A 27,636-nucleotide genomic window follows, 5' to 3' on the forward strand; every position below is an offset into this window, starting at 1 on the left:
ACTGGTGCTCTCTCTTTCCTCGCATTGACAGTAAAAAAATGTTGCTCACCATTTATAAAGGGTCTGACCAGACCTAAACTCTGCTTAAGTCAGCAGGACTGGCACCAAAATCATTCCTCCCATGTCTGACAGGATGCTTTGCAGACATAGAGGTGACAAAGCCCTGGCTCGAGAGGCTTACCCTGGCTCAAGAAGCTTACACTGCACTGGAGGCATCAGTGACCAGCAACAGGCCCTACTAAGAAGGAAGACAGGGTGGGTCAGCAGCCGCTGGCAGAGGGAGTGTGAACAGATTGCCTAAGCCATTTTGTTTAGTGTATCTCTTACCAGTCTTTTACCACCCTCTCAGCTGTTTTTGATGCAGTCAAGGAAAGTCAGGATGGAGATTAGCAGTGGGCAGGCAGTCAAAAGAGCAGGCCCCAAGGAAAGATCTGAACAAGAAGGTGGATTAGGATCTCCTGACCGTGCGGTGCGGTTAGGTGAGGTGGCAAAGGAGGGTCTACAACCAGCACGCCATCGCACAGGGCCCAGAAAGGTAAGGGGACTTGTTTCTTCTTTCCCTAAACGCTGTTTTTGTGCCAACCTATTGCTGCAAGCGTGGGCGTGTGATTTTTTTTTTTAACGAGGCGTCCAACTTTCCCCTGCCCTTGCGCTGATTAGCACCGAGCACCCCACACTACTGACTGACACGCGGCTGGGCGCACACGCCTCCCTGCCGTCCTTCCCCAGATACGAAGTACTGGCGATATAGCGCCGTTATCCTGCCACGGGTCGGGGAAAAGGCGTTTACTGTGGGTAACACGGCGCCCGCACCCGGCCAACACAGCCCCCGCGGGTGGCGCCGTGAGGGGAGGCTGCGGCCGCACCCAGCCAACATGGCCCCCGAGGGCAGCGCCGGGAGAGGAAGCAGCGGTGGCCGGGCGCGGGCCGCGGCGCTCCCCACCCCCGTTGGGCGGCCGCCGCGCAGGCGCCCGGCGAGGCGGGCCGGGGTGGGCCGGGCCGGCGGCTTTGCCAGGGAAACGGCGGCGTTGACGGCCGCGGCCCGGCAGCCCGCGCTCCGCCATGCCCGTGCGCTTCAGGGTGAGGCAGTGCGGGGCTGCCCGGGCCACGGCCGCAGCAGGGAGCGGGCGGGTGTGCGCGCCCCGGTGTGCGCGCCCCGGTGTGCGCGCCCCTGCGGGCCGGGCGCGGCGCGGGCGGGCGGGCCCCGGGCGTGGGGGGGGGCGGACGCAGCGGGCCCCTGCAGCCGGCCGGGGGAGGGGGGGCGGCAGGTTCTGGGGTGCCACCGGCGAGGCGGGGAAGGGGAGACCCTTGCGCTAAGGTGCGGCGGCTAATAAAGACAGAAGGAGTTCAGTCGTGCGGGTGGCAGAGGGTTCAGCCTGCGTCTGTTCCCGAAATGTTATTAACTTCAAGATATAAGTAGGTTTTTGCATACTTCTTGGTGCATGAAATTGTTCGATGCTGTTTCCTGCTATTTGGAGAGCAACCAACTAGCTTTGCTCTTCGATGGGGGTGGGTTTGGAAGATGCAGAGCAACCTGCCAGCGTGGCCGAACCCTGCAGTGGCCTTGTTGGTGTTTTTTACCTTGGAGATGTGTCACCAACAGAAGCAGCGAAGCAGGACGTGCACCGGTCACTTGACAGACACCTCTCTGTTTGCTGCAGGGGCTGAGTGAATATAAGAGAAACTTCAGATGGAAAACCCCAGAGTTTTGTAGCCCGTCCCAACAGCAGAAATCCTTGTGGGCAGGACTTCGGTCGGATCAGTTTGGTAAGCGCCCCGGAAAGCTGCCCCTTTGATTGCAAACCCCAGCTCCAGTAAGGCTGTGGTTTGCTGTGGTTGAGTGCATGGTCACAGTGAACCGGCAGTGTTTGCAGTTTGTGCACTTCATGCAGTTAAAAGTATATTCCTACTCATCATTCAGAATATGTTTTTGAATGGCATATTCTTTCTGGCTACACTGAAACCTTCTTTTAATGTTAGTGCTATTTCTATAAAACCTGAAAAATACGGGCTTTCTGACATGCAGCCTAAGCTGAGTCCCAGATATGAAGCACAGATGCAGGGTGTGTAGAAGGAGGCACAGAGTTACCTGTGGTAAAATTCTGTATTTAAGAGGTGACTAACTTGGGAAGTTTGATACAAAGTAAAATTGTTATGAAGACTTAACAGGGACAGCTAGCTGAAAAAAAAAGATGAGCGTTAAATGGAAAAGCTTGTAGTACTCTCGTCTACGAGTTCGGGGTTGTAGACGTTACCATGTCAGGAAAATATGGGGTTGGGAAGTGGAAGACAAAGGAAATAGCATCTAGATTGAAAGGCCCATAGGGAGTTGAGGAATAGGACTAAGCTGGAGAGTGATGACAACTGCAGTGCTTTGAAAAGGAGCAGTAAAAAATAGGAATTATTGTAGTGGCACAAGACAGATTAACAAAATTGTGCAATTCAGTGCAACCGCACTATGCAGTCTGTAATGAGTCCGATATATTAATTCCTACAATATGATAAGTGTTCTAAATTGCGGCCTAGTAATTAAGAACAGACCACTGGGAGTAGGGTTTGTTTTTAATTGAGGTGCTAGACATTCTAATAAATAATTTAATCTTGCTAAAGATTATGCTTTATATCTATTACTGCTTTCTTCCATTACTGCAAAATAGGTATTTCTTTAACCTCGCTTTCCTTAGCACACGACTCTGTGTACCTGTATTGAAAAGTATAACTTCCACGAATTCTGAAACAGCCAAACATCCAAACACATAAACTTCTTTAAAAAATTGTAACCTATGCTTCTTTTCCAGTCAAACTAAACTGCAAATTTTGCAAGAGTTGCAGTACGGTAGTGAGTTATTGCTAGTACAGCAGGTTCTCCTCCTCCTCGCGTTTTAGCAGTGTTTTTGTGCGTACTTGGGTGTAGTTTTCCAATGTCTTTGCATTTTCACTCCCACCATTTTTCTGGCCATTTAACCATCTACATCTTCAAATGTCACTCTTGACACCTCATGGGATTTGCAGATTGTAATTGATAATTCATTTATGGTTCTTCCTGTTGAAACATAGTTGGCAGTTTTAAGAATGACTTGGAACATCACCACAAAAAATTAACAGCTGCAGGTGGTCTGAGTTCCTTCCTGCTACTAATTCCTTACTGGAATTATTTCCTACCACCTGTATGTGTAGGCAGCTATGCAGACATTTTGTATACCTTTCACTATAGGTTGTTCTCTCTTTCTACGTTGCTTTTTCATGAGAGAGGAGTTTCTCCTAGAAAGTGTTTCTTTCAGCCAGTTAGGGGCCTTCACTGGCTTTTCTGTTGCAGTTGAGCTCTTTGCAGTTGAATTATGATTTCCTGCTTTAAATGTGTTCAGTCATTCAATCCTCCTCTTAAAATGGTGGGATAATTTTATTTTTATCTGCAATTCTTTCAAATAACTTGATACCTGGTTTTGTTACATAGTCTTTTTACAATTTTGGAAATGCTTTTGCGTTCTTGCTGTAAAAAGTCACCAGCTATATGAGGTGGTTTTAAATCACAGTTATATTAGATGGATAGGGATCTGTCACTGTCCTGTCTCAGTTGGTGAGAACCTGTTCAGCAAGGTGTATTGTCCATGTGTAATGAGAAGTGTTTGTGGCATACTCTTATTGCTGCAGGTTGGTTATTCTATATCTGTGTTAACCACGTTCTTCTCACTGGCTGTGTTAATTTTGTTATTGTTGTTCAACTCCTAGAGTCAACTTGCAAAAGATTATCTTGTGGCCATATTTGCTTTGTAGGATTTTAGCCAACATAGTCCTGGAGCACCATGTTCCTGTCTAGTGGAAAGGAAAGGCATTCGCAGAGAGGAAAGAAGACAGAATTTTACAGCCGTGCCCATAATTCTTAGGCTCAAATAAAATAGTTTTTTCTAATAATCAGTTGTATGATAAACTTTCAGTTTATTCTTGTAATAGAATGATCTTATGTCTTCAACAGAATGTTTTTGTTAAACCTGATACATCTTTTACAGGAATCACCAGAGAACCAAACTTCATTTCCAAGAGAAGGGTACCTTACCGTAATCCACAGATTGCAAAGTCCTTTGAATGGACAACAGATTGTGATTTGAATGACCCACTTGAAACTGAAGCTCTTAGGACTGCAGAGCTGCACACAGACCACAACAACAATGATGTGAATCTGGAAAAAATCGAAGTGCCAGAAGGACCCAGACTCCCCCCAAAAGTTCAGTCACATTCAGTGGATTCTAGAGGTGAAATAGCTCTTGCCTTTGCAGAAAACAACATGAAGAGATCACCCTCTGCAGCTCCACTAAATCAAAATGAAGCATTTTCATCTTCAAAAAAGGAATTGGAGAAAATGGGTAACGGGGTAAGAGAAGATTTTTTTTTTTTTTAATTGACCAGTATAAAATTCCTAATCTGATACTTACAGTAATGTAATGCACATACACCAATCTCTGTTGTTTTAACTCTTTCCTTAGTTCTGTATTTTGATATTCTATGTTGTAGCTTCTGTGTTGAGAGAACAGTATTTTGAGACCAGACTTTGGTTCCGCTTAGGTTAATAGGGATTTGCCCTTTGTGTGCCATCACTACTGATTTCAGTTAAACAAGGATTTAGCCAATAATGCATACACATTTTGGGGTTCTTGGCTATAATGAGAAAATGTACTTTGCATTCATTTAATTCATACAACTGAAAACCAAACTGCTGGTTTGAAAGTGTACATTGAAAGGTATCTGACTTGCAAAACATTGTAGAAAAGGGAAGAATCAGTTATTTTTTTCTTTTTTATGTTGTCAGCTTCACAGAGTCCTTCAGAGGAAAGCAGGCATGAATATTTCACGTTTAAATACTTTCCCCAGAAGTTCTGAATATCAAAGTCAATTTGTTTGGAAGAGTCCTCATGAAAGGTCACCAATACTTGCAGCTGAACAGGTAACTTTAAAGAATCCAAAAAGTAAATGAATACTTTCTTTTATGTATCAGCAAAGTCGCTTACCTTCCAAGATTTCCTTTCTTCGTCTTTTGGCAGGGGAACAACAAACTGGAATGTTCTTACATGATTTTATTTTTTTTTCTCTCTCAATATACAAGAGTGCTGTATAATTAGATTTGTTTCCCTGTGATTCTTTATTGTAGTCAGGTCTAATTACTTGTTCTCCTTATGCCTGGTTGTATTCTGTCCTTTCTAACAGGACCATTTCCTTGTTTGCATTAGTTTACCTTAGTAGCTCTAAGGTCCTACTCAATGTTACCCGTCATTTTTATGATTTTTATGTTATCTAATATATAGCTAATCAACAGAGAAATGTTCAAGTGTTCTGTATTGTAACAACATGTCTTGCCACTGAAATCGTTCAGGTTTCACTATTTATTCTCATGGTATTTTATGGGTTACCACAGTTTCTTAATTCTCAGTCTCCATCTCTGTGCACTTACATTTCTAAGCCCTAAAATGCATCTCTCTAGGGTTTTTTCTTTCATGAGAACTGCTTATATTTAGAAGTGGAGTCTTCTGATTTTAAGATATTCTTGTGGCATTTTAATACATCTCATGAGTTTTTGGACTTAGTAGGATTGGAAATGCTGTTATTTCTAACCAGGCCACAAAGAGTATCTCTGATTGTGAGACTGCTTTGTGTTTTCAATTCATTGTTACTGGGATCAGGCCGTAGGAGACTCAGTCCACCTTTTGGCATTTTACAGTAGGCACTTCTGCTTTTATTTTGTCTTCTGTTTCTTCACTAGGAGCATACATGTTAATGGGGTTACTACAGGTGGTGCGCTCTGTTTTTACCCACAGGTAGCAGACTTGTTTGGTAACAGCTTTCAGAGGCAATAAATGTTGGTAACTAGGATCAGTCACTATCCTGTCTTTTTCTGTTGGAATACAAAGCAGGTGGACTTACTGTGAGATATCTGTTCCCCAGCATTCCCTTATCCAAGGAGAACTCACTGGAATGCATGGCAATAGTGTAGAAGCCAAAGGACCATTTGAGGAAGAGGCAGGTCCCAAAAAGTCATCTTACAGAAAATTTCATAGAGAATTCCATTTGATTCTATTAGAAATCAGTTTGATAATTTAATTATTGGTGCTTGTGAACATCGTGCTATTTCAGAAGAAACACTGTGAAATCTAAAATAACAAACTTTTTTTCACAGCTTACAGAGTAAGAAGCTGTAAGTTTGTAGGCATTATAAACCCTTAGATAAATAGAACTTAGAGAAAATCTAAATATGTATAATTGTTTGCAGGTTCTAAATTTAAGATTAGAATTCCATGATAAAAATTATACATATTAACAAACCGATACTCTTTTGATTGCTATTGATATGATGGAGTGAATACTGAATAATGACACTATCTTTTATCTTTCCCTCGAAGAGATTCTGTGAAAATGTAGGTTATCCAAGTTAGGTTACAACCCAGGCTTAAAGTCTCATGGCTTAAAGTCTCATAGCAAAGCTGAGGAAGATGTATGCTTGTGACATATGACATGGTTTTTTAATTCAGCACCCCATGAGGAGATGATACCTGACCACATATTAGGCAAATTCTCTACTTTGGTTTATAATACAGTATTGTTTGGAAAATAGTGGATAGCTCAAATTACCCAAGTCCTAAGCATCTGGTTCTAAAGCACAGAACAGTTGTCTGTTACTTGTGGACTGGACATGTACTGTGGACTCATAGGGAAGTTTTAAAAAAACTGATCCTGCATACAACTCTGAAGGTGAACTGTCTTCCCAAATAACCAAAACCTCTGTTAGTGATTTTCATTAAGAATAGCGTTTGGCCACAGGTTTAACTGTGTCTGACTTGGTCACTTTTAAATGTATTTTTATCAGATGAAGTTTCTCTTCAATTTGTCCTAGAAGTTAATTAATCTGCACATGCTGTATTTGTACACATGGCCATCTCTCTGCTTATATGTGAGTGTATTTGCATGAAATGGTTAACTGATTTTGAAAATTTAGCCTTAAGGTAAGCAAATCACACTCTTTTTTGTTTTCTTTCCCTCCAAGGTTATTTGCAACACAGGTAAATCCATACCTCCGTTTAAATCTCCTGCAATTACTTCTGAAACTGCATATGAGGGAAATTTCAAAGGGTCTCCTCCTGTTAAGAGTCCACAAGAGAGAGGTGGTTCAGAAGAGAAAGAATTTCTGGTTTGTGAACAAGTTTCCTTAAAAGAAAGGCATTAGTATACTTCTGTAATTTTGATTGTTCTTTTCTATAATGCGTGGGTGGGTTTATTTTGAAAATTTTTAGTTATGTTTTTAGAGCTGTTGCTAATGTCACTGGACTCAATCAGTGGTTTTGCTATAAAAGACTGAAAATAACACTGTACAGCTCTGTTTGCTCTTAGGGGTTTCTGTAATGGGTTCTGTAGTTTCTGTAGTGCATTTGTTCAATTTACAATGACATTTTAAGTGTGTTTTTCCTGTCACCTTAATTTATGAGTTTTCAAGTGGGTTCTTCCTTTTTTTTTTTAAATTGAAACTGGTTTTAGTCATTAGGATAGTTTCTGAAATCTAAATCTCTGATTTATACTCCGATTGGTACCAGTGTAGTCTCTTGGTATGCAAGAGGGCTGGATGAGAGGTCTGGAACTTTTTTGATCTCATAAATCAGACATAGTGTGAACTAGAAAAAAAGTATTTTGATGCATGGAAGATGCCACAGTTAGAACTGATTTTCACTCAACAGTTTAATTTGAAGAAACATGGAGGAAGGGTTACAATTCATTTGCCTTTGCCTTGATAAGTTGAAAGGTAAATGTATTTAGCACAGCACTGTAACAGGACATTGTGTAGCCTATGTAGGCTCTGTTACTCAGTTCAAAACATTAAAATGTCTTTTATGAAAGTAATTTGGCTGTCTGAGGCCTTGCATTTCCTTGTCTTGCTGTTGGCTTGGACAGACAAGTGGACTTTTAGGAAACATGGCTATGGCCGTTTTACCAGATACATTAAATGAAAAGGAATTGTTTCAGACTGATACCTTCTAAAAATAGGTGAGAACAATTTAGACTGCATGACAGCTAACCTATTTTGCAAGGTGGACATATGAATGAATATTTTTGTAGCAAGCTGTCAAGTGTAGTGTTGTCTAAATGCCTGCAGGCTAGCTAACCATCCTTCAGATAAAGGACCACGTGAGTCTCTTCAGTACCCATCTCTGTTCCTTGATAAAAACAGAAAGAGCCATTGTCAGACACATGTTCACTAGGACCATTACTGAGCAAAACGCATACTTAACATGGAGTCCCTGTTGCTCAGTTTAAGCTGTTGGTACTTTTGAGGTTCTTAGAGATGATTGCTGGCTTGGAGGCTTTATAATTTAAAATTCAGACCTGCCCAGTGCGTTAAATCTCATCTGAGAGTGAGGAATTTTATGTCCTCTTTTGCTTCTCTTAGCAGATGTGAAGAAAGCTTGAAAGGCATGAGGCTTTCAGGAAGCATTTATTTGTTTTTAATATTGAAAATTCAGTTTATGTTTTCCCGAGAGAGCTAATAAAGTGAAGGAAGAGAAGGAAAATTTGGTGAAGGTGTCTAAAACACTTTTTGTTTATACTGGTATCTCTTCTCTGAAGAGTATCTTGAAAAAGTTTTGGTGAACTTCTTTTTTGCTTTCCTTTTTCTTTTTTTTTCCTTGAATCTGAACAATATCTGTGAAGAACTCTAGCAGAATCAGAAATCATGCATGAGATTTCTGAGAGGATAAAATAAGCAGGAAAAAAAAATTTTTTTGAGAACTGGATGAGTCAATCTGACCCTTTATAAACCAGCATGGCAACAAATTAAAAATTTGCCTTTTGGTTTATTATCAATTGGTTTATCTTGCTTGACTATAAAGCTAAGAGGTTTTTTTTATTTATTACAAATTCCAGAAATACATGTTAAGTCTTACACAACTCAGGTTAGAATGTACAGATATTGTATTATTTTATTTCTGTGTTTCACGTTGAATTCATTTTGTAAAGTGTACAAAATAGATCCTCTAACTAACTGAATGTTGCACTCAGAATCTTAGCTTTGGCACTTTTCTAGTTTATTTTTGTATTAACAAAGGAATGTAATATTCTTGTTTGTATTAAATATGCAAAACAGTTAACATTAAAATTAACTTTGCAGAAGCTTGATGTCAAAAGGAATATGAGGGTTTTCAGATTGTTAGCTAATGTGGTATTTTTAAAATTATCTTTGCCTTAGAGTAAGAGGGAAGAACCGTTTCAAAAGCCAGCAGAAGATGCAGCAAAACAAGGGAAATCAGAACAGAAACATCCTAAACAAAAAAATAAGCAACATATCAGTCCAAAGCCCCTCTCTTTACATACAAGCCGTGGGTATGTATAAAATAGGAAAACATAGCCTAGTGAATAGTACAGCAGCCTAATATTTAGAATGGCGGATGATGGACCTTTAATCACGCTGTCCTGCAGTTGCAGGGGCAAATGCCCCCTTGCAGTGCTGGGACTGAGCTTCCTGTGGGTACATCTAAACCTGGTGTTAATTTCTATCCCCTTCTCTGGTCAGCGGAAGTGGAAGCTTTGTAACTATACTTGTTCAACTGAACCTTCTGATGCAATAATAATAATACTATTTAACATAAATGAAATTAAATTGGTGCAGTGCTGCTACTAAACTAAGCTTTCAGTGAATGCTTTGGAAGTTGTAGTCACCTCTCAAACTGATCTGCTGTGGTTGCTCCATGTCTTAGAACTGTGATGATTGTACTTGATGTCTGCTTTTTCTAGTCTGCACCACCTTCTGTCCCAGAGTAGCAAAACCAAACAAACAGGTAAAGGGAAATAAATTTGTCCCATTTAGGGTAATCTGACAGGCATGGAAATTAAATGAAATTGTATGCTACTGAGGGCTATTCAAGTATCTTTTTCTTCCACCACATACCTGCATTGCAGGAACTGCTCATGTTTCCATTTTCTACACATCTGAGATATGCCAGGAGAAATAAAAGTCTGGAATGGATATAGGTTTTAGAATGCATGAATTAATCCATTTCTGCTGTCTTTGTGCTTAGTGTATGTCCCAGTGATTGCTTTCATTCACATGACTTTCTGGCAGTGTTAAGGCATTAGATTAAAGATGGGAGAGGAGACTTACCTAGGTCTGAATGCTCTTGGATATTGGGAGATAATTACAAAATGATCACCCAAAATACTATGAAATAAAATTGCTTTATGAAAAAGTGAGTCGATATAGTGTAGTTAAAACCTTTAACTCTGGTTTTCATAGCTCTTTGATGTAGTAGATTGTAGTAAGTTTTGCAGTGAGTAGTGTGTAAAATTCTTGATCATTTGCTATGACTTTTTTCATTTAAGGACAAATTTCTACCTCTTATGCCTTCAGTGTCGTAGCACAAGTCAAAAGTTTCCAAAACAGTCACTGGACAAATAACTATCAAAATGTGCAAGTGACAGGACTGTCACTTTGTATGCAACCTGCATTGCATAGCCTTCTTTTGCAGCAGAGTGACTGGGATCAAGGCACAGCAGTGATGTGTTTTTTGAGCTAATCCATTAGTTTTGCAACTAAAACTGAAGGAATTCTGTTAGTTTCAGAGAAAGGGACATACGGAAAGAAATTTTTAATATAAAGGAATTTTTTGCCTTGGTATTTTTTCTTTTTACAAGGTGCATTTTATTCTCTGACTTCAGGCTTTTATGATCTGTTTCTGAAAAAGGGCTGAAAAAGAGGACTTTTTCACCAGTGGTGAATATATGAAAATCAAGTTAGTAATGTTCTGAACCGAGACTAAAACCAAAAGCCTCTTGAGATTTAAGCTAATAAATCCACAGTTCAATGCTGAAGGACTCGAAATATTGCTTATCGTGCTTTAGGTTAGAAGATGTTAATTTTTCTGTGTGTATGTGTGGCAGAAGGGAAAATAAATCCATCCTTTCGAGTACTGAGGCCTTTTGAAGATCAAAGCCAGTAGGACATCGTTAGATGAATTATACTGGCTGTTGTTCTGGTAGTTGGATGTTTCTAGCCTCAACAATTCACCCCACCCATATGGTCCATTTTGCATTGAAGGAATTGAGGCTTATGTGTGTATTATGTTCTGCTGATCTGGCTGTCAGGGCAAAAGCTGCTGGCAAAACATTGGGAGGAAAAACCAACAGGAGTAACTACTTGAAGAGCCACCAGCTGTGAATGAGCTTTTTCACAGCTTTCCTAGTTGTCTTGGTGTGGACGAGCTGTGTTTCAAAGCATGCGTTTTTCACCTCTCAGCCTGGCATTTAAGTGCAAGTATACTTATGATTGTTGATACAACTTTAAAAGTGCTCTTAAAGAATATTCTGGATATCGCTTTACTCTGTCTTTTTCCCCTCTCCTCATTCTTGATTTCTTAGGAAGATGAACACTGAATATAGGTCAAAATTTTTGTCTCCAGCCCAGTATTTCTACAAAGATGGAGTTTGGTCTCGTATCAGGAGTAAAATTCCCAACCAGGTGAGTATTCTTAAAAAATCTGAAGCCTGAGTATGCTTTGTATTTTGATTTTTTTAATGCAAAAAACTTTGGTTTGTGGTGTTTATAAGATACAGTTTTGAGATTGTAATGCTAATGACTCAAGCTCCAAAGGTGAGTATACAAAAGAAGATTAGGTTCTGACAAGCCAGTATAATACATAGTAAGAAAAAGAAAAGAGACAGTGTGACTTAGAGAATGTGTTAATGTGACATGCAGAGTGAGGGAGGAGTTCTGTTTCCCTTACAAATCAGAATCATCCAGAGCAATCTCTTGGAGCAGATAACTGTAGTGTTGATGTTCAGCCCAATTGTAACAAGCATAAGTTTTCAAAATGTAGGATTAGATGATAGGAGATTCCAAAGGAATAAAAGGTAAAGGTCAACATATGTATCAGCCTAGGTCAACTTGATGGTCAAGACCAGTTTATTAGCTTGCCATGCTGAATCTGTTCAAAGCAGTCAGCTGAATTCAGTCATACACAACACAAAATTCAGAGCTTCTCTTGCAAGTTTCAGCCAATCTTAAGTATTTTCATGTAGTTCATTCAGTAACTGTGATCAGTATTATACTCTATAGGAGTTTGTTTGACAGCACTCTGAAAATGCTGAACAGCTTCAGGACCATAGGATTTCTGAGCAGGATTATTGAGTATGGTTTCCTGAACTAGTCAAGTAAATCAAAACTGTTATCAGTGTGGTGAGAAACTGCTAGAGCTAGTTCTGCAACTACCAGATTTCACTGAAGTCACTCTGGCTTCTCCCAGCTGATAGAGGGAGCCTTCATGAGACACTCTGTGTTGCTAAATGTGTGGCAGATACTTGGAAATGTGAGTTTCCTCATCAGCTGAGACCAAGCTGATGGGGAAGACAGAACTGGAGCGGATGGCTCTAGGGTGGTAGGCTTTGAGATTGTGGAAATAACATTCTCTGGGAATTGCAGGAGTAGTGTGGTAGCATTCAGTTTTATGTTTTCTCACTGGACTTGATCTAGAAAGTAATTTTATTTCTCTTCTTAAGCAAAAAGAAATAGATGTTGAAAATATATGAAATAATGAGAACTAGGTCTCAAAGTTTAAAGTATGTTATAGTTTGAGATAATTCATAATCAGATTTTGTGTATGCATGATTGAGATAATCTGTTCTGTGAAAACAACCTCATGAGGATTGTTAGAGGACTAAAAGCAAGCAGTATTTTTATTCTTTATATGTATTAATATATGCATTAGACTTAGTCTTACCATCACTAAGGCCATAGAATAATCTAAACTATTGCATGCAACCCAACTGTAAGCAGTATACAGAATGTTTCCGTAGAGTATTATGTCATTTTTCTGGCATGTAAGGCTTTCGTCTGGAGACTGGATGTTGCATCAGTAGTGTTCAAAACAGTCAGGAGCAATGCTTAGCTTCAAGAGCAACTGACTGGTAGGCAAGTAAAGGGAAGGGAACGGGTTGCCTTGAGTAGGTTGTGTTTGCGGCACAGCCAGCTGAGGTGAGTCACTGCAGTAGAGTCAAGGGGAAGAATGAGGAGACTGCAAGTGAAGGATGGGTGTTCTGCTTTATCAGGCAGGATCCTTTTTGGGTTGTGTTTGAGAGAGGTAGGAAGTACATATATGTGGCATTTAATTAGAGCATATGAGATACCAAGAAATTCCCACACTGTAGATATGCGTTTTGGATGTGTGTGACTTTTCCCTGGAGGTTTTCTTGCTGACAAGGGAATTGCAGAAGAAACTAGAAAGGAGTCACTTGGGTGTAAACATGATGAATTAAAAAAAAAAGAATTATTAGGACTTTTAGGGCCTTCTAAATGAAGGAGTTGTGCTGGGTAGCTGGAAGAGCCAAATTAATTTTAAGACTGTAGTAATGGCTGTTTTATTGATGACAAATGTGCTTAGATTACATACGGATTTTTATGTATGCATACCTACATTAGATCTTAGTTTGAGTTCATGTAGAAGAGACTTTTATAATTGGAATTACCTGAATTTCTCCTCTCGCTCTTAGACTTTAAATCACATGCCTGTGAGCATACATCATGGTTTAACCTCTGTAGGCAGCTGAGCCCCACACAGCTGCTCATTCACTCCTCCCCAGTGGGATGGGGGGATTGGGGAGAGAAACAGAAGGGTGAAAGTGAGAAAAGGGTGAAAGTGAGAAAACTTGTGAGCTGGGATAAGGACAGTTTAATAGGTAAAGCAAAAGTTGCGCACACAAGCAAAGGAAGGAATTCATTCACTGCTTCCCATCGGCAGGCAGGTGTTCAGCCATCTCCAGGAAAGCAGGGCTCTGTCATGCGTAATGGTTACTTGGGAAGACAAACACCATCACACTGAGTGTCCTCCCCTTCCTCCTTCTTCCCCCACCTTCATACGCTGAGCATGACATCATATGGTCTGGGATATCCCTCTGGTCAGTTGGGGTCAGCTGTCCCGGCTGTGTCTCCTCCCAACTCCTTGTACACCCCCAGCCTGCTCACTGGTGGGGTGGGGTGAGAGGCAGAAAAGGCCTTGACTCTGTGTGAGCACCGTTTGGCAATTGAAACACCAGTGTGCTATCAACAGTTTTCAGCACAAATCCAAAACATAGCCCCATACAAGCTACTCTGAAGAAATCTAACTCTATCCCAGCCAAAGCCAGTACAGCATATCAAACTGGTTTTGTTCATAAAGCGTAACAGTGAGCTTGTGTAAATGGGATACTGTGTGGGATTTTTTCTATATAGAGTTCTTCTAATTTGCTATTGCCTTGTTAATATTTCCATATATATCATTGAGGGTTATAACTCTTCAACAGGAAGTTTTTTGTGGGTGTAGCAAAAACGAAGAGCAATATTAAAGCTTGGAATTTTCTGGTCTTCAGGACAGGTTGGTAGAAAACCAGTGTTAATTCTTTAAACCTCTGTTAACACAAAAATAAAAATCCTGATAGACCTTGTCCTTGGCCAGGCCTTTTTTTTTTTTTTTCCCCCCCCCACATCCATCAATATTTTTGTTTTAAGAACTACAGCGTGGGATCCAGCATGGCTAAAATAGTAGGACTGAATAAAATACTTCATTCACGGTTGAGACGTAAGAAAGAATCTAGCCATTTGACAAATATGTTAAGAGCAGATTAATGAAAGTATGCAAAACTTGGAAAAAGTGTCAAGTGCATCAGTTTTATTGTAAAGCAACAAAGGTACTTTGGCCATTTACAGTATAGACTGCCCAAGTCCTTTTGGTTTCTACATGGTTATTCCATACCTGTTCCCATACTAATACACTGACATGAAGAGAAATGTTCTTCAAAGCTGTATCTAATTTCTGCCTCTGATGGGTACATCTTTTGTGTAAGTGATTATATGATAAACTCTGACTGATTCAGTCTAGTTTCTCCCTTAGTTGGGACTGCACATGGTTAAGTTTGGGTCCAGAGCAGACTTTCTGAAGTTCTGAGCCCAAACACGCGAAGACTGTAATAGAATCCTGGTATGACCGTAGTGATTACTTTTAGACTGCTACTCTACAATATATTATTAAGGGTTGCTCTTCAGCAGTCAAATGAAAAAATCTCTTTGAATTATGCTTTTGAAAAATTAATACGGGCAATTCATAATCGCAGTAGGGCTCTGAGCCCTGTGTCCTGCTGAGATAATGCTGCCCGCTGCGTCACTGAAGGAGGCAGTTGCCATTTGTACTTCTTCACAATTCACTGGAGACATAGTATTCTTCCTCCCCCTGCAGTGTCCTGTTGCTCTGGATTTATATTCCTTCTGTTGCAGCTGTCATAATTAATTTTTCATTCTTCTACTTAAAGTGAATAATCCAGTAGATCACTTACGCCTCAAAGTTTAAACTCTCCTCTTAAAATGACAAGTATATATTTTTAATGGGCTATTCTTTGGAAGTTTAGTGAGTCAGATTGTGGGATCTTAGCTGGTGTGGGCTAAGCGGATTTCCATCTGCTGCATCCACTTACTTTTAGTGGGTTTAGCGGAATTTGGCCCACTTAACTCTGTTCCTTGCAGGAAGAACGATGCGAAGTCTGGTATGAAATAAGAATAAATAAGAAAAGCTATGAAAATATGCTGATATGCTGGAGGAAGTGTCAGTATTACTTTTCTGCTCTTTGGCAAAATACTTATTTCCTGTGAACCACTTTTTAGTGGGCCAGAATTCACACAACAATATAACAAAGTTATTTTTGATAATTTAAACATAGAAGTTTTGTTGCTGCTTTTTCTTCCTGCACTTTGTGTTTGGGTGAAGGACACATGACAGTGTGAGTGTTGAAATAGTTTTAACCATAAAAATGATCGTGTAAGGTCAGCAGTATAATGTCAAAAATGATAGTGTAAGGTCAGTGGCATAATGTCTAAATAGAGGACTTACACTTTTTTTAAAGACTAAACCTGACATCTCATTCTTACAGTTACTGATAGCCTAGAAGGAATGATTTTGATGTTATGTCTTACATACAATAGCACCAAGAGTTGTCATGTAATCATCAGCTCCTCACTGAGATAAGATTAATGTAGCTAGAGACAATTGCAGTGTTCACAGCATACAAACTCAGTATTACACATGCACATAGATCTGTTGGCTTCAAATAATCATGAATCAGTGTATCATGAATGTATTTTTGAGTGTTAAGACTTAGAAATCTAAATTAATTTCCTCAAGGTTGGTAAAAACTGCTGAAATACCAGTGCTGATATATTAGTTTTAGAGCTTTTTATTGCATCTCAGGGAGGCAGCATAGAGCTATGTTGACAGGATTTTAGTATTTAATTTCTTTCTTAGGCTGAAATAAACTTACTAGGGTGATAATAACAATACAGTGTTGAGAGAAAAATAAGAAATTTTAAAATAATTCTGTATTCCTCTCCTTAGGCATCTCAGAACACCCTAAATTCCATGTGGTATATGGAGGTTGGTTGCATTGAAGTTCCAGTTTCTCTGTTTGGAGCACTGTGTCTGGGTGCTGATAGAAAAACTAGAATCCAGCACTAAACTTATTAATAGTTGCTGCATAACTTTTTGTGCTCATTGAATGAGTAATTGACAATTTTGCTTTGGCTTCATGACTCAGACATGCTTACTAAATATACACTTCTGTTATTTTTGCTTGCTTTTTGTTGCATTTATTGCAGCATGCAATGTTTGTGCTATGGGTGGCCCTGTATTATGAGTAACTTGCCTTTCTCCTTTAGCTGCCATTAGCTAATGCAAATACGTTATAATATAGCCTCTTAGTGAACTTTAAACAGACATGTAACGTATGAAACCTTGACGTGCAGGTGAGAGAACTTCGAGAAAGAGCAAAAGCTTACAGGCAACGAGTAGAGGGAACACACTTCTCTCGAGACCATCTCAATCAGATCTTGTCAGATAATAATAGTCTTTGGGATGTGTCCTCAAATTCCAGTTCAGAAGAAGGCATCAGCAACAACATCAGAGCGCTAGATCTTGCTGGGTAAGATTGTAATTCCTGCCTATTATTCTGTAGCTTTGAAACAGAGCAAAATAACTGAATATAGACTTAGCATAGCTGTGAGATCTTGGATGCTTTGACTGTATTCAAGATGTGATTGGACAGGGTGCTAGGTAACGTCATCTAGGCTCCTTTTCCCCAAGACACGTTGGACCAGATCATCTTTTGAAGACCCTTCCAACCTGGGCTGTTCTACCTTTCTGTGATATGTAAATTCTCTAGAACAGATCAGAGTATTTACCTTCTCACAGATAGATCAGTTGATCTGTGCTCAAATTGAAAATGAGGCACAGTCCAGTCTTCTGAAAGAAGAGAAAGTTACTTGTTTATAATTCTCCACAAATGTGTATTTAGTGCAGCAACCTTAGTCTCATCAAGTCTGGAGGAATTTTGCACTGAGTCATACTGAAGTAATATTCTTCTTTCCACTGGAATGATATGAAATATGTTTTGCCTACTCAGGTGTTAACAATGTTCTTGTCAGGATTAATTAATCATGGTTGAGTCTTAGACACTGTTTAGTACTGAGATGAAGACTTAGAAACTGGAATGGTGTACATCCATTTTCTTCTTTCTTTGAAGGCCATCAGAATTGGCAGATATTAAATCCCTTGCTAGGAAAATTCAGAATTAGTATTTTAGTAAAATGTACAGACAGCTATTGCTAAAGCAAGGAGGAAAAAAAAAAGCCATTTGTGTCTCTTCTGAGATCTGATATTTAAAAACAGCGCCTTTTTCTGCAGTCCACTTAGACTGCTGTATGCACACTACTTGTCTTGTGTGTGTGAGAGGGATCTACCCATTTGCATGACTGTAGCTCTAATAAGGGTTGGGGGGTGACATGTAAAAGAGTATTTATTACACTATAATGTGTGATACTAAGTATGGTGTAAATTTTTGGTTTACTAGTTTGATTTTTGTCTAGGATATACAGAACCTCTAACTGATCTCATTTTTGTGCACTGGGCTAATTTACACTGATTTCTGTGAGCAATTGAGAGTTTAAGACTTTCAAAAGTTGTGCCTAAAGAGGAGTCTAAACTGCTTGACTCACAAAATTGTGCCATCAGACATTGTCTATGCATGGAACTAGTTATTTTTTGAGTACTTCTGATAATATAACTTGTTAAATTGGAAATGGAGCCCTAATTTTACATTCTGGTTTTGGGAATGATAATCCAGAAAGAGTTTTCATAGAATATAGTTTGAAACGGGGTTGTGCTTAAACATCAGTTAAAACTTCAGTGGAAATAAAACCATTCATCATGTCAACTGTACCATTTTTTAATATCTGAGCTGTACTTTTGTCAAAGGACTGAACTGGGTGAATGTGCTCTACATAGACACGTGTATATCATCCAAATCAATACTATGAAACACTGCTTTCTTTGTTACCTAGAGTTTCTGAAAAAGACACTGCACCAAGCCTGAAAATGCTGCAGCAACCTGACTCCAGAGAACAGCCACAGCAGGACAGCACTGAGAAGAAAGACATGTCAGATGCTTTAACTGTTCCAGTCAAAAGGCGTTTAGTTTGGGGTGAACAAGAAGGTACTGAAGAAGGGGAGAATTGGCAGTCAACAGAAGAGAAAGAGAACCAAGATGAACAGACTGCAGTTGTGGCTCAGCAGTTAGAAGAAAACAATAAGGATGCCAATGAAGATAAGAAAATTGAAGGGTAAAACTGAACATTTTTGTGGTGTATATATATAATTTTTTTCCTCAACCATCTTGGAAATTTGTAGGTTAACTAATTCTTGTTTTTAAATCAGCTTCACTTAAGAGGGTGTGTTAGTGTGTGTTAGTGTGACACGACTTTTGTTTTTAACAGTATGGTAAGGAATGAGAAAGTTCAAGACATTGAGCTGGTTGATGGAAGTGGATCTATCATTAAGAATACTGGATTTCTAACTTGCAAGACAGAAGTTTGTAGAAGCATGAACAATTCTGATGTTTTTTTCCAAAACTTTAAAATTTGCAGTACGGGCCTCTCTGAACAAACTGTTCATTACACAGCAGCCAAGTGTAGTGAAAGTTAAAGCTCACCATTTGCTTCAAATAGACAGCATAGGATTGATAGGACTGAAAGGATAGAATACCTGTTAATCTTGTGCTTAAGCATCTCAGGTGCCCTCTAAGCTCAAACCACAACACTAGCATCCAGTAATCACCAGTGATTATGTTACCGAGCACAGGTGGGAAAAAGGTGGAGGGGTATTTAGAAATAATGAGTGGTCAGTTCAGTATGTGCATAGTACAGTGCATAGTACTGTATTCGACAGTTGAAAGATCCAAATTGTATCTAGTTACAGAAGTCTTTGGCTTTTTACCATGCAAGTTTTGCATACTTTTTTGGTAGAACAGTATTTTTATTTCATAGATATTTAAATCTGAATAACTTTGGCCCTTATTACCGTACCATCTAAGCATTTTGTATTCCTCATTGAGTTTTATCTTTAGTGTTGCAGCACAAATCCAAGGTAAGGAACTGTAATTGTCTCATTTAGGGATAATACCCTGTATGCAAAATCCAGGCAAAGAAAGGTTGAGATGCTAGACTCAACTAGAAATGAAATGCAGACTTTCAAAACTGCCATCCTGGAAACCTTCTTAAGTTTCTATCTAATTGTGAAGATTATCTAGTTCGTGTATATGTCTCTGATTGACATTGAAGATTTTCTGTCATCCTGCAGTGTGGCTGTGTGTGTGCTGAGATCTGCTCTGGACTTGGCCATGCAGAGCACCTTAACACTTGCATGTTACCTAAGCCTGCTCAAGAGCTAGAAATGAGGCTTTTTTTGCCTAGATGTCCTCAGAGTGTGTCTAGCATGCACTGGTAGGATCAGGTTCCTTGCAGAGTGGGTATACAGCCACCTCCTTTTGAAATGCATCTGGAGGAAGAAGACAGAAGTGGTAGTGCTGATTTATTTAAGAACCTGGGGGCTAGAGTGGTTACATAAATGTGGGATACTTGGTTTCGGTTCCACCACATTGACTGAAAAGAGTCAAACCCACATTCCCACCTCTAAGGTGGCAACCAGGTTCAAAGTTTTTCTGGGCAAGTACTCCTTCCAGCCCTCCTTTTGAGTTTCTGCTACTGTGCAGCAATACGTTCAAGGTTTATTGGGAGAGAAGAAGCCTGAATTTGCAGCATGAGGCTGTTTCTGTATTTTATCCAGTTATAGAAAAAAAATATATAAAATACGGAAACTGAGGCTCGAGGGCTGGAATCCTGAAGTGCCCACTGCAAGCAGATATTTTAGCTACAGGCTGTTGGTGTTTTATGGCTCTAACTGTCTTGCCTTGGGCTTCATTATAGGAATGTATTAGAAGCAAAATGCTTGAGTGCAAGACTCCTGAGTCCTTAGCTAATCCTTTAATCATATTCATTTTTTTGCAGTGAGAATGCCTTAGGATTGAATTCTTCTGCAGCTGTGTCAGATTCTTCTTCTGTATCCTCAAGGACAGGCGGCAGGCTTCCTACTCCGAAGCTGAGAGCACTTGGTGGAGCTCAGAGGACTCATCATGATCTCACTACTCCAGCTGTTGGTAAAAAGGCTTTTAAATGCAAAGCAGTATTTCAAGAACTAAAGAAAAAAAAAAAGACATGTATGAATTAACTTACTAGGTTATTTAAGGTAATAAAGCATTTTTCATCTTTTCTACTACAATAGGAGGTGCGGTTCTAGTGTCTCCTCCTAAATTCAAGTCTTCGTCTTCACAGCAGAGAACACGAGCTTTAGGAACAGACCCTTCTTCAGCGAAGCAAGGTGCAAGAGAAGCTTCAAAAAGAAGGTCCTTCCGGGTGAGCCAGAAAAGAGACTTACCATTATGCATTTTAGGAATGTGCTATTAAAGTATTTGTGAATAATTTATTTAATGAATTTTTTTCTTGAGTTGTCATTTGCTATTCTAAAATTCTCATAATCTGTGACTAAAAAAGGCTGAATAAATAATTTTTTGGGGGGTTATTAAGGAAAAGGGTTGAGATTGTTGGAGTGAGGTTGGATGAGCTTCATTTTGGCTTTGCCTGCTAAATGCACAGGATCCATTTCTAAAAAAAAAAAAAAATTGCTATCAGTAGTTGTTGATTTCCCCTTAACGTTACTGTAGCTTGCCACAGACATAGGGCACAGCTCCATATTCTGTGACTTGAAAGGAATTCAAGAAGGAAAGGTTGGGTGCCTATGTACAAGATAGGTACATGTGTCATAATAGTTTCATTCTCCCTTTACTTTTGTGTTTCTTTTACTTTGCAGCTTGCATAGTTACTAAAAGAGCAATAGAAACATTTAGGAGTTGTTTAACTGCCTTCCTCTCAAAATTGTGGGTTTTTTTGTCAAGTTGTGCATAGTCTGTGTTCTACAAAGACATCTTCTGTAGTAAATTCTGTAGTAGACGCAGACACAATTGCATGAGAAATTGGTTATGTTGGTTTAAAATCTAGGAATACTGTTTTTTGCTCTGAAGAAAATAAGCTTTTGGTTTGACCTGACTAGATTACTTTCAGACTATCTTAAACACTTGTTATTAGGAATAGATTTTCTTTAAGCTGTCTCACAAGCTTGAAATACTTATTCTTCCAGTACCCTCATGAGAAGTGTAACAGTGTAAAGGCAACATTTGCTGCATATGTGAGGATCTGTACTGGAAGGCTGTATATGAGATGTTGGGGTTTTGTGGTTTTCTTTTGATTTTTTTTTTTTCTTTCTTCTTTCTATTGTGTTTTAGCCTGATGTGGAAGTGGAAGCTGTTTCACTCCTTACCTCTCCACCTGCTGGGCTGGGAACTTTGGATCCTCTGCCACTTAGGCAGGATGAGCGGCTTCCTAACAGTGTTTCTGATGAGCAAGTTCCTCTTGCTTCAGCTGATCGAGAGCGTTCCTCTACACCTCCTGTGCTGAAGTCAGCCAAAAGCTGCTCTATACCTGGCTGGAGTCCCTCTCGTCGTATTCAAGGGACTCTCAAGGATCCGGAATTCCAGCATAATGGTGAGTTTTGTGTATTAACTGGCTGTGTTAGAGTGCTGCAGGATGGAAGTGGCTACCATGTGGTGTTCAGGCCAAGAGAGTGCTGTGCTTGCTGCCTTACAGACTCTACAAAGAATGTGTGGTTTGTAAACAAAAGTGTTTCCTCAGCAAGACTAAAGGTGTGGTAGAAATGTGCATGACTCTTCACCTTAGTTTCAGATTCCTCTAATATCATAGTATTCTTGTGGTTAGTTGTCTAATTTTGCCTTATTAATTTCAGTAAGTACTTACTCATTATGAGAATAATTTGGTTTACCGTGAACAGTTACAATTTTTAATCTTTAGGCTACAACTGGATGCTGTGACGCTTTTCCAGCTGCAGTTACCAGCAGTGTTGTGTAACTGGGGACCTTTATAGTGTAGTATTATTTTGCAGGAGTTGTGGATTTCTGAGAGATAAGCTTCTTAAATATTTCTGCAGGATATGGAAACAAAAAAGCCATCTATAAAAGATTTACTGGATATTGAGAAAAGCCATTCTTGGCTGAGGAGGAATTTGTGCTGGAGCATTTCAAAGATTTTTAACAATGTTTAGGAGTACTGGGGGCATAAATTTGCTAAAGAGAAGAATCCTTCACCCCTTAGTCAGAATAAAGTTCATGTGCTTAAATCTCCATTCCGGAAAGAATTTCTATAGCTGCTTAAGGTCCCACAATTCTTGGTCTTTTTATTGAATGGTATTTCCATTCTAGAATGGAACAAGTAGTTGTCAGCTTAAGTGGGATGGTGAAATCCAGAGAATTTGGAAGGAGGTTAGAATCGGTGCTGTGTTCTGGCTCTGCACCTCAAGTGCAGTTCACTAAGTAAATTTTACCATCTACCAAAGATAGGTGCTTCGAGAAGAATACAGTGGAGTAAGTATTCAGCTTAGAATAAAGGAGTCTTGTGGGGTTTTTGGTACGTTTGCTATTTATAAGAGTCGTCTTTTGGAAATGATGTGGTAAACATTTTTAAATGTTCTAAAATGAAATATTATCCTTTGTCTATTTTGAAATGATTCAAAAATGTGCCTTTGACTTTTGTCTTAGGGAATGTTGGCAATCCAAAAATGAGATCTTTCCAGTTACCCCTTCCAGAAAGAAACTATAATGATGAAGGTATTTCTTGTCCCAAAGTATTGTATATGATGTGTAATATACCTAGATTAATTTTAACTTTTGCACTAATGTGAGAGGTTTCTGGGTGCAGTAATACTGGTTTATGTGTTTGCATGAATAGCTACTGCATTGTTTAGTCAGAATAATTTGAAAATGTTCGTCCTGGTAATCTGAAGCATGAATATGAAGGTATATTCTAGTGTGAATAAACCATTAAATGCAGCTGAAAATTAAATAGATCACTGTGGGTCAATATGGTTACTAGAGCTTGCTCAGTTCCATAGCTAAAATCATTTCCTCCCCACACATTTTTTAAGCCTTTTTGTTGATAGCAACAGAAGCAAACTGAAAAATTATCACAGTCCAGGTTGCAGCTGCAATAACTTTGGATGCAACTTAAAAGGTACCAGAAATCTTCAGATAAAGACTTTGCTCATGAGACTTCAGCACCAGATATGCAATATAAAATGATTCCTCTGACTTTAATTTTCCCACCTATTCCTCTGTTCAATGTATTAGGGGTACTTAATGGCATTCTGTTATCCTGATTGCTGTTTTGGCCTTTTTTTCTGTTTACGGTAAAGTTAACCTGGGGGAACAGGCAGCGCACAGCCCACCAGTGTATCTTCATGGCCCTTTTGTGGGCAGACACAAAAAACCTTTTAGTAGCATGAGTGAACCAAAGGCACTGTAGCCTCATTAGCCTGAGCTGCTATGCATTGTTTCTTAGCATGGTGTATGAGGTTGAGCTTGGTATGGTGCTGTGCTACTCACAATCACCTGTGCTTGGTTCAGGTTAGAGTATGGGCAGAGCAAGCTTATATCTGATTGCAGTTTATTTATAGATACACCCCAGAGCAACCAAAGTTTTTTTCCTGTACCCCTTACGCTTGTTTGCTCCTTGGTTTTAACCAAGGTTCAGGCCGATTCTCTGTTTTACTCATTGCAGTTGGCTGGAAAATGTGTGGGTTGTGCAGATGGCTCAGCCAAGCATCTGTGTATCTGCAGAAAACGTGCAAAATCCTATCATACTCTGCAGCTTCCCCACAAGCTTGCTGCACACAGATTAAATGCTGTAATTGCTGTTTCTTTTTTTTCCTATGAGCTGAGTGATCATGTAGGAGCTTTCAGAAACAAGTGCAGTGTGCCAGCTCACAGATATTTCGTATGCCCATATTTGTTCATGTACATACAAAGCTGGGAATTATTCCAATGACATGTCTGTTTGCAGAAGTGCGGTTAGCAGTTTCCTCATACATGGGACTATAGTTGTTATGCATAGTGTGTGAGCCTGTTACGGGCTGTTTGGATCATTGTATTTCAAGAATTTAGAAATGCTGCTAAAAAGTTAATTGAAATGCTGACAAAGTACAGGTCCTGTTAGGATTGAATTGTGGAATTTTTTGTTGTTGTTTTGTTAGTAGAGGGGGTTGGAAAGTAGTGATACAGTTCTTTTTAATCCGTTGCAGAATGGGTGTAATTAAGGTTGTTTTTCATAGAGAGCATCTTGACAGAATTGTAGTAACATTTTAATAATGATGTTAAAGAAGTATAATGTGCTTTATCAGAGAAGCAACATCCAGGCTGCTTAATTTTAAGAGTTCTGCTGGGCGTGAAGTGGACCCTGTATTCAAAAGGAAGAGCTTTCAAAAGCACATTTTCAAAGTATGCTTCTTGTTGTCTTTCTGTTAAACTTCCTGTTTGCTTCAGAAGACACATTTCTTTTAACAGCTTGTGGCACGCTAGCTGGGTTTGGCACAGAAGGGCTCTTTTGGCAATATAGGTTCTGATATTTCAGTTATTTGAAGGTTGTCTGCTTTGTTTGAAGTGGTGCGTTGCTTTAATGAATATGTTGTTATCAGAGGCTAGTCTATACAGACTTCAGTGGCAGAGGAACGATTTCTGAGGTCTTCTGACACAGGAGAGTAAATGTAAAGATGACTTGGAGAATCAGGCAGTTTCCACATGACAGCAGGGATCTCATTCTAGAGTTTGTCAAGAGTTGGGCATGTAGCTCTTTTAAACTTACCTAGCATTCTAGTAGCTTTCTAGTGAGATTCTTCTCCAGCATGTCACTTACCAAGTAATAGAATTAAAGTGTATCGTGGTACTATTTCAGCATTCATTGTGAAAGGGGGCATAAAAATATTTGCTCTTTTGAGGTCTGCCATGAATGTCAACTGCGTTTTAATATGTATATTTGCTCTTCCTATTTACTTTTTCCCTTGTTGCTTTCCCTACAGATGACAGGTTGTCTCAGATTTCTGCTCGCTCAGCAGCATCTAGCTCGCTTGCATCTCAGATACTGGAACGAGCTCAGAAGAGGAAGGATTTCTGGGGCAAGACATAATCTCTCCCACCTGATGTATAGAAACTGTTCTGTAAAATGATTTATTTTTTATAGTTTGTAGTGTACATTTTAAAAAACTGTGATTGTAGATATCATGCAGTATCCTTTCACTTATCACTAATATGGCCCAGCTTTCAGGACTTGCCATTCCAATTTAAAATTTCAATATTTAAGCCAGTGTGGAAAATGTAGGTCCTTTATATCTGAGAGTTACGTCTTAATTCACTGTCGCAGCAGCCATTTGGGGTTGTAGTTTTTTTTTTTTTACAGTGGCACTTCTTGAAACTGAGATAATTATTTTTTTATGCAACCTGTGTGTTACTTTTCAAGGTGTTCTGCTGCAGTTGTGCAGTATGACCTGGGACAGTATTCAAGGGCAACACCATAATTCACCAAATACCTCAGCTGCTTGATTTTAACCAGCTATCTTAAAGGTAACTGTGGTATATTTGTTTATGTTACTGTATGAGTTGTCAGTACAACTCAGTGCTGTAACAAAAAGTTACTTTTTCTACTTTCTGCTTTTAATCTTTTACCAAAAAATTCTTACTATTTCTTAATGAAGCTAACATGGGACATACAGGAATTTGAGAAAAGACGTTAAACTTTAGGGTTTGTTCATTGTCCACGTTTTTTTGCCCAGGTTGACTATTAGAGTTCAACGTGTACAATACTGCAGTTTGTCAGGTGTACTGGTATGAACATTTCTCTTTTTGTGGGCAAGACCCGTGTTTAGTGTTAACTTCAACTTCTCTAGAAAATCAACCTCAGCCACCTTAAACAGTGGCCTTCCCCAGCCCCACTTCACACTCAGGTATTTAGGAGTAGTTGATCTCTTAAAGTAAACTCAGAAGAATGTTTTTTCTTGACATTTTAATTACCTCTCCTAGTTGCCTGTTTCTGGGAGACTGACGTACTGTTATGATTGTCACAGTGAAAAATGTTCGTGATTTATGCTGACAGCTTGTTTTATCTTTCCAAGCAGTGCAAACAAGTTAACATGAAGTAGAGGAAATAGGTGGCTAGCAGGCAGTTTGGTTCTTCTCGTGTGGCTTCAAGTTTTAATATTACTTCATTTGGCAATTTTATACAAGAACAATTTGAATTTTGTATACATTTGATTACATTTTGATTTTGTACACAGTTATGTATGCATATTACTGAAAATAAAAAAGGTTGTTTGATTTGTTTCTATTCAAATTATGCCAGATAAATTGGTAGAGCCTGTTATGTTGGCACTTCTCTGTTTAGTTCTCCATTTCACCTGTTCATCTGGAATGTCTATGGACTTCTGAAAGACAAGAAGTTACCTCAGAACTGATCTTCGGAAGGAATAAGTTACTAAAGCTAGATATGTTGATACTTGGAATCGTGGCTAGCTTACAGGTGCTTGGAATCGTGACCCAGAGCAGATGGATGCTACGCAGGCTGGAAGGCTGCAATGCCCAGAGGGCTGGTCCTGAACAAATGAGGTGTTGATTTAAAGAGTGAGTGCTATCCAGCACTGACCATGTTAGAAAACAGTGTCCATTTCTTCCAGAAATCATGCATTGCAGTAGCTTCCTACCAGTGGAGTTGTTTGAAACAAATCAAGGTATTTTATTAGATCTTGAGGAGTTCTGGGATTATTCTGTGGCATGCACTTAATATGTAAGTTATAATTGGTCAGAAAGTTTCTACTGAAAAGGAAACTGTATTTGTGTGCAACAGCCTTTATGAAAATTGCCAGTTTTCCTCTAAAATAGCTTTATAACGGAGAACTTAATGGCTAAAAAATTGAAATATTTTTGTTTAGGAGGGAGTGTTGCTGCAGTATATTGCAGGTGGGTTAATTTGGGTGTCTTCTGTCTACATTCTTCTTATTCAACATGTTCTCATGGTTCTCATGGCCAAGAGCTCTCATCCATTACTTCTCTGTGGTACCTGTACTTTGAGTTTTATGAACTGTGTCCACTTTTTAAGTGTGGTGTTTTTCTGGGTTTGCCTGGGATTCCTGGCTATCTGACAGCTCTGTCAAGAGTTTTTGTGAGGCCTAAGTCATAGATATTATAACAGCATATGTACCAATTTTGCTTACAGTATTGGGCCGTGAGTCTGGTGCATCTGGCTAGCTCTGAGTTTGTTAGGTGTGTGCTATATTGTACGTGTATATTGATTTCTGCCAGGGAGACAATAGGTGT

The 27,636-nt window shown here is 39.3% G+C and overlaps 1 protein-coding gene across 3 annotated transcripts; it reads left to right on the plus strand.

Annotated features, from left to right (window-relative positions):
- Positions 1–1,000: 1,000 nt before the first annotated feature.
- MDM1 (Mdm1 nuclear protein) lies at positions 1,001–26,656 on the plus strand. 3 transcript variants are annotated; one of them, XM_074827278.1, is made up of 15 exons: positions 1,001–1,080; positions 1,662–1,767; positions 4,008–4,369; positions 4,805–4,939; positions 7,031–7,174; positions 9,221–9,354; positions 11,386–11,485; positions 16,380–16,418; positions 16,787–16,962; positions 18,380–18,658; positions 20,381–20,529; positions 20,655–20,785; positions 21,712–21,970; positions 23,038–23,106; positions 25,350–26,656. In XM_074827278.1, exons 1-15 carry the CDS (start codon positions 1,063–1,065, stop codon positions 25,454–25,456), a joined length of 2,208 nt encoding a protein of 735 aa, XP_074683379.1. In that variant the 5' UTR covers positions 1,001–1,062; the 3' UTR covers positions 25,457–26,656. The 3 variants fall into 3 exon arrangements, with proteins under 3 accessions (XP_074683379.1, XP_074683380.1, XP_074683381.1); XM_074827279.1 differs by lacking the exon at positions 16,380–16,418; XM_074827280.1 differs by lacking the exons at positions 1,001–1,080; positions 1,662–1,767 and having other exon boundaries at positions 4,247–4,369; positions 7,031–7,046.
- The last annotated feature ends 980 nt before the right edge of the window (positions 26,657–27,636 follow it).

The sequence above is a fragment of the Strix aluco genome, chromosome 5, assembly GCF_031877795.1.
Source record: "Strix aluco isolate bStrAlu1 chromosome 5, bStrAlu1.hap1, whole genome shotgun sequence".
NCBI classification, from domain to species: Eukaryota; Metazoa; Chordata; class Aves; order Strigiformes; family Strigidae; genus Strix; species Strix aluco.